Raw genomic sequence first — 13,076 nt, 5'->3', positions numbered from 1 at the left:
GGTGACTCCCAACAACTGGCATGAATGTCAGTGGGCCGGCAGGGGTGTGCCACTGCCTGCTGGGAGAGTTGATTGCATCCCGGCCCCCCTACCACCCTTGGGACAGATGTCAGATGCAGGGCTTTGGTGCAAGCCCACAGCAGGTGCAGCGGGGTCGGAATGAGTGGGAGCAGCAGGCGGGAGCAGCAGGTGGTTTTGGACAGCCAGTTTTGGCCCAATCCCTGCAGGCCATGCTGAGGGACCCCACCCATGCACGAATTCGTGCACCGGGCCTCTAATTTTGTGTGTGTGTGTGTGTGTGTATGTATATATCCTATATAATAAAAGGCTAATATGCAAATCAACCAAACGGCAGAACGACTGGTCGCTATGACCCGCACTGACCACCAGGGGGCAGATGCTTAATTCAGGAGCTGCCCCCTGGTGGTCAGTGTGCTCAGGGGAGCACAGCAGCGGTGGCGGGAGCCTCTCCCGCCTCCACAACAGTGCTAAGGATGTCCGACTGATGGCTTAGGCCCGCTCCCCACTGGCCTATTGTCTGTGTCTGTGGGGAGCAGGCCTAAGCCATCAGTTGGATATCCCTTGTGGGCTCCCAGACTGCAAGAGGGCGCAGGCCGGGCTGAGGGAACCTCCTTCCAAGTGCATGAATTTCATGCACCGGACCTCTAGTGTGTGTGTGTGATTTGTTAGTGTATCTGTATATACGCATCTATGTATATTGAAATCTTTTGCTCTCTAATTTATTTAGTTGTATGTCTTATTTTTGAGTTGTAAGAGTTATTTATATATTCGGAATGCAAGTGGTTTGTCAGATATATATTTGCAGATATTTTCTGTGAGTCTGTAACTTGCTTTTTCATTTTCTCAATTGAGTGTTTCAAAGAACAAAGGGCTTTTAATTTCAGTGAAGCACTTTTATCAATATATGGTTATCTGATGCTGCATAAGAACACTCAGCATTTAGTGGCTAAAAATAGCAGCAGTATTTACTTTGTATGGATCTGCAGTCTGGGAAGGGCTTGCCCAGAATAGACCATTGCTGCTCTACTTGACATCAGCTGGTGCAGCTTGGAAGCTAAGGGCTGGAATCGTTTGAAGACTCACTCACATGAATGGCATCTGGGTTTGGAGGACTTGAATAGATGTATGTTGGAATACCTGTGGCACCTCTCTATTTCTATGTAGTTTCTCTAGCATGCCAGTTTTCAGTCTTTTTCATTTCATGGTATACATGAACTAATCACTGAAATTCTGTGGCAGACCAAAAAATATATTTTTGCCAGTCTGCCAAAAAATAGGAATAATTTTGATTCATTCACACTGGATGACTATTGTTGTATTGGCTGTTGTCATTTTTGTTGTTGTTAATCCTCACCTGAGGATAATTTTTCTATTGATTTTTTTCTGTCTTTAGAGAGAATGGAAGGGAGGGAGGGGGAAAAAGAGAGCGAGAGCGAGAGCGAGAGAGAGAGAGAGAGAGAGAGAGAGAGAGAGAGGAGAAAGAAACATTAATGTGAGGGAGACACATCTATTGGTTGCCTTATACATGCACCCCAACTGGGGATGGGGATCAAACCTGTAACCTAGTTGTGTACCCTTGACCAGGAATTTAACCCAGGCACGGGCAAATGCTCTAACTACTGAGCAACAGTGGCCAGGGCTGTTGTCACTTTTTTATTTGACAATCTAAGGGAAAAGAGGTCAGTGTCCTGACTAAATAGTCAGGTATTGCATGTTTTAAAAATTCTTGTGGCACACCAGTTGAAAATCTCTGCTCTAGCATTAGCATGCTGGCTTCAAGGGAGTTAGATTTGTTACATTGTGATTCCTGGCTCCTAAGGCACATGTCTTAAGAAAGTGAGAAGAGCCGTTAGAAGTCATTTTGCCATTAAAATCAGCATCATTTCTGCCTCATTATGTTTGTTACAGTTATAAAGACAGTTTCAAGTATCCTCTGTTTATGAGATATGGGAGAGGATGTATATTAGTGTGGCCGTTTTTGAACAATACAATCTGCTATAATTAATTACTTTTTAAAATGTTTTGTTCTCCCCCATCTATGTAACATATCTTTGCCTAAATGAAGATTATTAAATATTTTTCTGTGTATTCTTTCAGTAGTTTTATGGTTTGAGTGCCACCATTAAAAATCTATGTTCCATTTTGAGTTAGTTTTTGTAGATGGAGTAAAGGATGAACTGAGGTTCATATATTTCTGTTTGGAAATACAGTTACTTCATTTCCGTTGGGTGACAAGACTATTCTTTCTCCAGTACCTTGGTACCTTTATAGGAAATCAATTGAACAACACAGTGTGGGTCTATTTCTGGGTTGTAACCTTATGCTAATACCACACTGTATTGATTGCTGAAGCCTTCAAATCACGTGGGATAGGTCTGCCAACTTTGTTCATTTTCAACATTGTTTTGGCTATATTGTATTGTGGGGTTGTTGTTTTTTTGCATTTCTGTATAAATTTTAGAGTCAGATTGTCAGTTTGTACAGAAATGTCAGGATTTGGCTTACAGGCCATACTTTGATGATCCCTGGTTTAAAGAAATCTATTTCTTTTATGATCAATGTTTGGCCACGTAAACTACTATTTCTTAGCCATGTGGGATTAATCTAAATGTCATTTTTTTCATGAGGAGGAAAGTATTACTTTCAACTTTCTAGTTTGAAGTAAACATTGGAATCCAGTCTATCTAACCCTTTCTTTGGGGCACACATTTTACCAGGTGTTCTTCAATTGCCTCTGTATAGTATTATTGTAGTTTGAAAATGAATATATAAGCATAACATAGATGGAGATGCAGTCATTCCAACATCAGTTCTGTGTTTGATGCTACTTTGGGTCTGTCCCATTTATGTGCCACTCATGAGTCATTCTAGGACTTGGTAGTTTTTTTTGTTTGTTTTTTAATCCTCACCCGAGGATATTTTTCCACTGATTTTAGAGAGAGTGGAAGAGAGAAGGAAAGACAGAGAGAAACATTGATGTGAAAGATACACATCGACTGGTTGCCTCCTGCACACACCTTGACCAGTGACCGGGCCAGGGAGGAGCCTGCCACCGAGGTATGTGCCCTCGACCAGAATCAAGGCTGATGCTCTATCCACTGAGTCCAATCAATCAGCTAGGGCTTGATTGGTAGTTTTAACTGCAGTTTTGTTCTCAAAGCCTTTGCTTTGCTGCTTGGGTCTGTTCTGTGCCTACGCTCATTTGGGGTGAACCCTGTACTTGTGCCAGTTCAAACAGATTTAGGGTAACTCCTTTTCTAGCTGTCCTTCTTGGGATTACCCCTATGTTCTCTGACTCATTGGCTCTCCTTTTCCTCGTCTCGGGCCAGAAAGATGGCGTTTCTCTCAGTTTTAGTGGCCTGCACTGCTGTCACAGTTGCAGAAACTCAACAAGCCTGCTATTGAGACAAAGTGGCTAGAGAAAAAAGAGACTGAAATAGATAATGGGGAGTCTTCCTCTTTTTTTTCAGTTGCTAAGGTCCTCTTTCCTTGTACCTTTGACCAGAAAAACAGCATATTTTTTCCAGTTTTAACTACTGGCACTGCTGCTTCTTGAGACCTATCCTTGGGGCTGAATTAAGAAAAGAAAAAAAAAGAAGAAAAGAAAAAAAGAAAAGAAAAGAAAAGAAAAGAGTCCCAACAACCAGGGATTAATTTCCTACATATTATCTGACCCTGACCCTTTCCCCTGTTTTCTGCCCAGAAAGATAGAGTTTCTCTCAGAGGGTTTTTCTATAGGCAGCCATTTGGAGAAAAGAGAATGATCATGGTTTGGGGACATCACAAAGGTCTTGGTTGCTATGACAATGTGTTTATGTAATTTGAGGCATGTTATTAGATTTGTATCGTGCACTGCTTCTTGTGGGAGAAGCCGATAGCTAATGCTCAGTTTTCTTATTTTGTATTTTTATCATCATAAGGAAGGAAAGCAGCTGGTGTTTAAAAGCCTCAGTATTTAAAATTTTTTTCTGTGGTCAGGAAAAAAAGCTAAGGAATGAACTTTGCATATGATTTCTGATGACTTTTGCTAAATCTTATTGAAATAATATAAGTTTTCTATTTTTTTCTGATTGACTTGTCATGAATTTTAGTAATAATGGCCATATAGCATTACTTGATAATTATAGTTGACTGTTTTATATACTATCCTTTAAATTGCCAATAGATGCAATTTTTAATTGCAATCTGATGACTGACTTTTAAAGTAGAATTGGAATTCTGCATTTTCTTTGAGATATTAATAGTAATATAATTATCATTTTTTGAGCATTTACAGTTTCCTTTGAGTTACGTACTTTTATTATCCTTATTTTGCTAACGATTAATTTGAGCTCAAAGAAGTGAAGTTGTTGCCCTGACCAGTTTGGCTCAGTGGCTAGAGCGTCGGCCTGTGGACCGAAGGGTCCCAGGTTTGATTCCGGTCAAGGGCATGTACCTTGGTTGCGGGCACATCCCCAGTAGGGGGTGTGCAGGAGGCAGCTGATGGATGTTTCTCTTTCATGGATGTTTCTAACTCTCTAGCCCTCTCCCTTTCTTTCTGTAAAAAATCAATAAAATATATATATTTTTTTTTTAAAAAAAAAAAGAAGTGAAGTTGTTTGACTGAGGTCACACATCTCACAAATGGCAAAGGTGGCATTTGAACCCAACAGTCTGTTTCCAAAACCTTCTCTCTTAATCTTCATGCTGTATATTGTGATATATTTCTCAAGGTACGGAAATCCTATATAATAAAAGAGAAACATGCAAATTACCCATCCCTCCGCTACGCTGAAGCCATGCCCACCAGCCAATAGAGTGACTATGTAAATTATCTGACAAAGATGGCGGTTAATTTGCATACGCAGGTGTCAAGCGCCCCAGGAGGCGATGGCGGCCGTGGCTGCAGGCTCCTGGGACTTTTGCTTGCCCCGGAGGCAAGGCCATAGCCATGCCCATGGGCTCCTGGGACTTTCATTAACCGTCACTCCTCGACAAAGATGGCGGCGCCCATAGTGGCCTGGGTGGGATGCTGGTGGCATTGCCCCGGCAACTCGAGCCCAGCGTCTGGCCCAGCTGCATGGAGGGAGGGGAAGGGAGTGGCCTCCTGCTGGAGTCTGTGCTGAAAGAGGGGAGGGGAGGGGCCTGGGGCCAGAGTCCCTGGTGACGTGCTCAGCTTTAGAAGTTTTTTACTAACCATCAGTAAGTAAATAACTTCTAAAGCTGGACATGTGTGCTTGGCCCGGTGAAGAGAGGGGGAGGGCAGGGGCCTTGGGCTGGAGTCCGTGGCGAGGGATGCTGGCATCGTTGCTGGCCGGGCTGAGAGACCCCCCCACCCCATGCATGAATTTCGTGCATCGGGCTAATAGTACATAAATAAAAGATGTGATTCATGCCCTTCATGACCTCACTGTTTAACTGGTGAACTAAACAAGAGAGAGTCATAAAACGGGGTAAAGTGCTGTGACTCTGTGACATAGATTTTGTTTTTCAGATTCACAGCTTGATTAAGACTCATTTCTTTTTGATCTTTCATTAGTCCATTTCTTAGTTTTACATTTGAAAAATCAAAAGTAGTATTTCTCAAACAACTTTGCATCTCCAGAAAGTGCTGTCCTAAACTAAACCTTGGATTCATTATTTTACACATATCTAGCTCTTTAGAGAGCTTTTTACATATCTTGACACCTGCATTTACCACAATAGGAAGAGAGGTTGATATTAGGAGGTCAGAGCTTTGAGAGTTTAAATGCTCTGCCTAAGGTTGCCCAGATAGTAGATAGTGGAAATAAGATAACTAGAAATATATTGCTTGATTAATAAACAAATATTTGCTAAATACAACAACTTCATGTTAAATTAACCCACTGAAATCTTTCTTAATATGATGCTTTAAGTTATTACAATTATACTGCTTTTCAAGGTAAAAGTATATCAAGTATATATTTCTTCACGTTAATTTTACTTATTTTGTGTTGGTTTAATGAATTAAAAAGTATTATACTGTGAGAGCATGAGTCTCTATTGAATTTGGATTATTTTCACTCTGGGAGCTACTCAAGGTAGTACTGGCTGGTGGTATAACATTTTCCCAAAATTCTGTTTTAAATCTGTTTTATCTTTTAGTATAACAAAAATTGATACTTTTAATTTTTTGCATCTTATTATTACCAAATAGTACATGTGCATGGTAGCACATTAGAATAGAAGAAGAAAAATACCCAGAGATTACTGCTCATATGAACTCATATATTTCTGCATATCTTTTTTGATTTGCAAACATACACAGACACAAGGATCCGGCCCAGAATCTTGCATTTGTTACAGCTAGATTTCATGCCTAAGTCTTTTATCTAGCATTCTTCTTTAAAAGTCTCTTTTGATAACCTGTTTTTAAACAAGGATATGCCCCCCCCCCTCACCCTGCCATCACTGACAGAAAATGTTTAATGAATGTTTTTAGTATTTGTAGTATTAATCACTTTAGTTGTTAACAAAACTCAAGGAGAAAGAAATTTCAGTCAAGAATTTGCTGGTGGTAAACTTACAAAGGTTGAAAATTTGCCCTGTGTCTCATTGTTTTTGACATTTGTTAGTCATTGTTTGGGTACAAGTAAATTAAAAGCAATCTTTTCAGTGGAGGTCAAAAGGATGCTGTACACTCCAGTGCTTCCCTATAGAATCAAAGGAAGCTGAGCTCAGTTGACCAAGTGCTATTAGAATGAGACATCCTTAAAAATGTTGGTGATGAAATAAATCAATTTAGTTGGAAACAAAAGATTGAATTTAGTGTTCTTCTACTGGAGAAAAAGAATTAGATCTTCAAACAGCCTGGGTTTTTGACACACAAAAATGTAAGTTATTTGATCTGGTTTAGTTGTTGCATACTTTATCCCAAGGGCTTGCTGCCTCTGCCTTTTCCCTTTTGCTCCTCAAATATACACAGTAACTAATCTGACTTAGGTGAGTACTGTTAACAGTCACATCACTAGATCAGATAAGGTCTAAAAAGGAACAGGAAGATGGAAGATATAATTTAATATTCATATCATTAGGAATAGAAAAAAAACATCATTGGTGAGATTTTTCTTTCCTTTAATAACATTTCCATAAATAGTTCTTTCAAGTTTTGTGTGCTTTAGTAAAATCTGTTATAGCAAAGTCATTCATTTATAATTTGATTTTTATTTGGGAATGTGCATAGCCCCTTTCTCTTCCCATTACTAACCTGTTTAACTCTCAGTAAATTATGGGTTGGAATGATATTTATATTGTGCTACAATAACAAAATTTAATGTAGTGTTTGCCCTAAAATATTTTATTTTCTCTTTTGTTTTCTTTATTTTTCCTCCCTATAACCTCTTCCACCCCTCTCCCCCAGCAATCACCACACTGTTGTCCCTGTTTTCTCATTTAAAAAATTTTCTAACTTAGCATTTAGACACTAACTTCGTACCACTGTGTGTGTGTGTGTGTGTGTGTGTGTGTGTGTGTTTTAAAGATTACTACCCCTCACAGCTAAGAGTGTGATTGTGTTACAGAAACTATGGGTGATTAATTTTCATCCAAAAATCTTTGAAGGAGTTCCACACCCAAGAGTAATTTTAAGTACAAGATTAGTGACATTTGGGGAATATTTCCCCCTTTCGGTTTAAAGATAAAGTTGATTTATTTAATTTGAAGAGTTTCCTGAGTCTGAGATTGTCTCCACATTTTGAGTATAAAACAATTGTGACACTGTGTTGTTAACATTGACGTTGTTTTATTCATTTATTTATTTTTTATCTTTTTTGAAAATCTGAACTTTAATAAATAAATTCTGACCTGTGGGAAAAATGTTAGAAAAATTTGCTTTTATTTCTAAGTTACATGCTGTATTTTACCAATGAAGTTGAATTAAAAGGAGTTACCTTTTAATCCATATCCTCTCTAGCCTTGCTCATTTTTCCTTGACAATTCTTAAACATTGAATTTTGCAAAACATGATTTGCAATAACAAAGACTTATGATTTTCAACCTTAGCTGGGCTTTTAGTAATGCTTGGTAGTTAGTTCTGTGTTCCTTTCCCTTATGTTTTCCTTTTATATGCATGCCATACTCTCACCCTTGTCCTTAAGTTAGTATCTTTGTCATTCTCAGAAGGTTATCCTGTCTCCTATTTCAGATGGGAAGGGAGGGGAGTGGAGAGGGATAAGAGGAGAATAGGGGTAAAGGCAGAGAGAGGGAGAGAATTTATCTACTATATTTTCCCTTTTCTCCTCTGCAGGAATCTCAGTCAATATTCATTTTCATCCTGTGTCTATAAATTCTCCCACCTTACTGAGTACTTAGTCATTAAGAACATGTTTACATCTCATCTATCCTAAAAATTACCCTGTTATCAATTTTCTCTCAACTCTGCTCTTTCTAGCAACAACTCCATCTCATTTATTGCCAATCTTTTGAGTTTACTAATACTGTTTGCCTTTATATCCTTCTATTCAGACCTCAACTATATTCTTTAAAATTTTTTTTAAATTGAATTTATTGGGATGACATTAGTTAATAAAATTATGTAGGTTTTAGGTGCACAGCTCTATAATAGCATCATCTGTATATTGTATTGTGTGTTCACCACCCCAAGTCAAGTCTCCTTCCATTACCATTTATCCCCCTTTCACTTACTTTCTTCCACCTCCTCCCACTCCTCTTTTCTTTACCTAATAACCAGATTATTGTCTTTGTCTTGTTTTTTTCTTAGTCTCTTCATCTTTTACACCCAACTATCCATATATATATATAAAAGCCTAATTGGCCGTTCAACCGGTAGCTATGACGTGCACTGACCACCAGGGGGCAGGCACTCAATGCACAGGCATGGAAACGTGGAACAGACTGATGAATCTCAGAGGAATGTGGGGAGGAGGGAGGCTGGGAAGAGATTAATCAATGATCTTATATGCATACTAGAGACCCAGTGCATGGATTTGTGCACTAGTGGGGTCCCTCGGCCTGGCCTGCGGGGATCGGGCCGAAACTAGCAGTCTGACATCTCCCAAGGAGTCCTGGATTGCGAGAGGGTGCAGGCCAGGCTGAGGGACCTCATGCCCCGGGCCTCCACTATTCTTATAAACACCAGTCTGTTAAAATTGTGAAGTATTTGATTTCTTTGTAAGATTATACATTGATTTCTTATTCCTTTAGTAGATAAAAAAAGTTTTGATCAAGAATTTACAAGTAGTTTAAACAGTCAAACAGTATGCTGCAAAGCTAGTAGAAAAAGAGTATCCTTCTTCACGCCTTCCACTGCCTGAACTCCACAATCCAGAGGCAGCCACTTGCAACCCCTTTTATCATTTCTTCTGTTACTGACTTTCTTATATCCAAATTAACATGTTACACTGACTTTTGTATACATACATCAATTTCCTTACAGTTTCCTCCAATTTTCCATCTCCTGGATTTCTTAAAATTTTAAATTTAAAATTTTCTTTTGTTGTTGTTCATATACTAATTCTTAAAATTGATGTTTAGTAGAGCATTCTTTGAATTTTATTTTCAATTATTAAAGGATGGTAATGCATTTCTCTTATGCCAGATTAAAAAATAATAGCACATATTGAACAGAGGAACTTACATCCTCTCTTTTCCAACAAAATTCTCATGCAATCTTTTCCTTTCAGCCTCATTGGTATCTTACTCATCTTTGAATGTGCCAAGCATGATTCTACCTACTGGCCTCTGAACTTGCCCCTTCTGAATGGAACAACCCTGTTATGGACTGAATATTTGTGTTCCCCTCAAATTCATTTTGAAACCTTACCTCCCACTGTGATCCTATCAGGAGTGTGGCCTTTGGGAGGGGATTAGGGTTAGATGAGGTCATAAGGGCTTTGCCCTCACGAATGGGGTTTGGCACCCCTGGAAAAGCACAGAGAGAGCTTGCTTCTGTTTGCTCCCTGCCACGTGAGGATGCAACAAGAAGGTAGCCACCTGGGAGCCGGGAAGCATGTCCTTTCCAGACCTTGAATCATGAAGCTTATCCCTTATATTTTTTCTAAGAGTTTTATAGTTTTAGCTGTTACATTTAGTCTTTTCATCCCTTTTGAATTAATTTTTGCATATGGTATAAGGTAGGGGTTCAGTCTCACTCTTTTGCATGTGGATACCTAGTTTTCCCAGCAGCATTTGTTAAAAAGACTGTCCTTTCCCCGTTTGAAAGGTCTTGATACCTTTTACTGAATATTATCAGACCATATATATTTAACGGTTTATTTTGAGGCTCTATTCTATATCATTGTCCTATATATCTGTCTTATGACAATATCACACTACTGTTTGATTACCAAAGCTGAATGTAGTAAGTTTTGAAATTAGGAAGTGTGACTTCTCCAAGTTTGTTCCTCCTTTTCAAAATTGTTTTTGCTATTTAGGTTCCTTATAAAATTTAGGATGGATTTTTGTATTTCTGCAAAAAACACAAAAGAAGAATCACACTGAATCTTTATATCACTTTATATCACTTATATCTTAGTGATATTAAATCTTCTAATTTGTGAACATAGGATGCTTTGCCATTTGTTTATGTGTTCTTTAATCTTTTTCAGCAGTGTTTTGTAGTTTTCAGTGAACAAGTCTTTTTTTAGTTAAGTTTATTCTAAAGGTACTTTTTTATGCTATTGTAAATAGAATTCTTAATTTCCTTTTAGGGTTATTCATTATTAGTGTATAGAAACCAATAAGTCTTTTTGTGTTATTTAATATATTACATTACTGAATTATTTCATCTTTTGTCAGTATTTCACTGGCAGTCAAGTGATTTGAACTAAACTCAAATGGAAACTAAAAATCAGAACAAACAATTTCTTATTTGAGTGCAAGTATTAAATTTTTATTTTATTAAAACAATTTTTAAAATATTTTAATTGATTTTAGAGAGGAAGGGAGAGGGAGAGAGTGATAAAAACATTAGTGATGAGAGAGAGTCATTGATTGGGCTGCCTCCTGCATGCCCCACACTGGGTATCGAGCTTGAGACCTGGGCATGTACCCTATCAGGGAATTGAACTGTGATCCTCTGGTTCATAAGTCGACACTCAAACACTGAGTCATGCCAGCTAGGCTAAATTTTTATTTAATCTTTGTTAATCAAACTAAGGTTTTAGCTTATCTAAGTGTACTAATTTGGACTATAGATCTGGAAAAATACTAGCAAATCAAAATTACCTTAAAAAAATTTAGTTTGAGCTCCTGATGTCATTAAAAGCTTCTAGAAATGATATTTTGGGAGTATAAGTTAGAGCTTATAGCTTTTACTGTGCCTTATTGATGTTTCTCTAGAACAGTGGTTCTCAACCTGTGGGGTCGCTACCCCTTTGGGGGTCGAATGACCCTTTCACAGGGGTTGCCTAAGACCATCAGAAAACACATATATAATTACATATTGTTTTTGTGATTAATCACTATGCTTTAATTATGTTCAATTTGTAACAATGAAAATACATCCTGCATATCAGATATTTACATTATGATTCATTACAGTAGCAAAATTACAGTTATGAAGTAGCAACGAAAATAATTTTATGGTTGAGGGTCACTACAACATGAGGAACTGTATTAAAGGGTCGCGGCATTAGTAAGGTAGAAAACTATTGCTCTAGAAGTTACTGGAAATGTCTTTTACAATTTGGAGGTGGGATATACAGTTGAATCATTCTAGATTTTTTGTTTTTTTTTTACAGGCCACAGAAACATTATTTAGAATGGGCGTAGCAAGAGGAACCATCACAACGTTAAGAAATGGAGAAGTAAGATGATAATTTTGATATAATTATTACTTCTTACAGATATATACATATTTTTAAAAATATGGTTTTATTTTAGAGAGAGAAGGGAGAGGGAGAGATAAATAGAAATATCAACGATGAGAGAGAATCATCGATTGGCTGCCTTCTACATGCCACCTGCATCTCAGGCCCTGACCAGGAATGAAACTGCGACCTCCTGATTCATGGCTCAACCACTGACCCACACTGGCCAGTCTAAGTATTAGTACTTAATTCATAGAATGACATTTAAAAATGTGAATTTTATGATGCTTTATGTAACAAATTGAGAAAAACCTGTTGTATCTCTGACCTAATAATCTATTTTAAATAATCCAGTCATATTGGAACCTGATCTTGGACTGAAAATGAATTGCTGAGCCTTTTATTCTTTACTTACCAATTGTTTTTATGCTTAAAATAAAATGATATTTTGTTTAATAACTTCTGGAAATATATATTTTTTAATGAAAATGATCCCATACTTTCCCCCCTTTTTTTTTCCTGTTTTATGCTCTATAGATCTGATACTTCTTTTAGGATAAAATAATTTGAAATGCTGATATTTATTACAGATTAAGAGAGAGAGAAGGAGAGGGATGGGGAGAAGAAGAGGAAGAGGAGGGGAGAGAGAGAAATGGAATTTAGTCTGCTCTTTTTTATAGTAGAAACTCAAGATACAGATTTTAAATTTTGACTTTTATGTTTCTACCAATTCTTAAAAAAAATTCTACCACCTGAAATAAATTTTTATTGAAAACTATTACTAGCCTAATTATCACTCTACTTTATAAAATGTATTTGTCAATATATCTGCTTGCTAGGTGAAAATGTACAATCATTTGGACATCATAGACTCCTAAATGGCAAATCCCTTTGGTATTAATTTGTAACATTTTTTGTATGAAAAAGACAAGTGACCCCTTTGTATTATCAGCAAACTGTAGTATGTGGTGCCAGTTTAAGAAAACATTCTCATTAATGAAGTCAGATGTATTTATCTGCCCAGAATGTGTCAAAATGAATATCAGATTTTAGTAATTACTATGTATTTTCTCATGGGGGGAATGAACTTTTGAACTTTATCTTCTGTAATAAGAAGTTTGGGAAAATGTATGCAAGGCGGTTTTATAAGAAATCTTCTGAGGACACCAACACATAGTGCATATGTACCTATTTGGGGAAGTAGTTAAAGCAGTGTATTTTGATCCATTTCTCCCCCAGATTGCTACAGGTGACTTACCTGGTTAACAAGTAATAATGTTGGACAAA

At 37.6% G+C, this 13,076-nt stretch overlaps 1 protein-coding gene across 1 annotated transcript in view; it reads left to right on the top strand.

The window, feature by feature from the left end:
- The window catches only part of TMEM135 (transmembrane protein 135), a 224,888-nt gene that overhangs the window by 69,460 nt on the left and 142,352 nt on the right, over positions 1-13,076 (top strand). Inside the window, exon 5 of the mRNA XM_036324735.1 lies at positions 11,721-11,786. Coding sequence (XP_036180628.1) covers positions 11,721-11,786 — 66 coding nt within the window. The remainder of the gene's footprint in view (positions 1-11,720; positions 11,787-13,076) is intronic.

The sequence above is a fragment of the Myotis myotis genome, unplaced genomic scaffold (assembly GCF_014108235.1).
Source record: "Myotis myotis isolate mMyoMyo1 unplaced genomic scaffold, mMyoMyo1.p scaffold_m19_p_10, whole genome shotgun sequence".
In the NCBI taxonomy this organism is placed as follows: domain Eukaryota; kingdom Metazoa; phylum Chordata; class Mammalia; order Chiroptera; family Vespertilionidae; genus Myotis; species Myotis myotis.
This window is presented reverse-complemented; position numbering and strand designations above follow the sequence as displayed.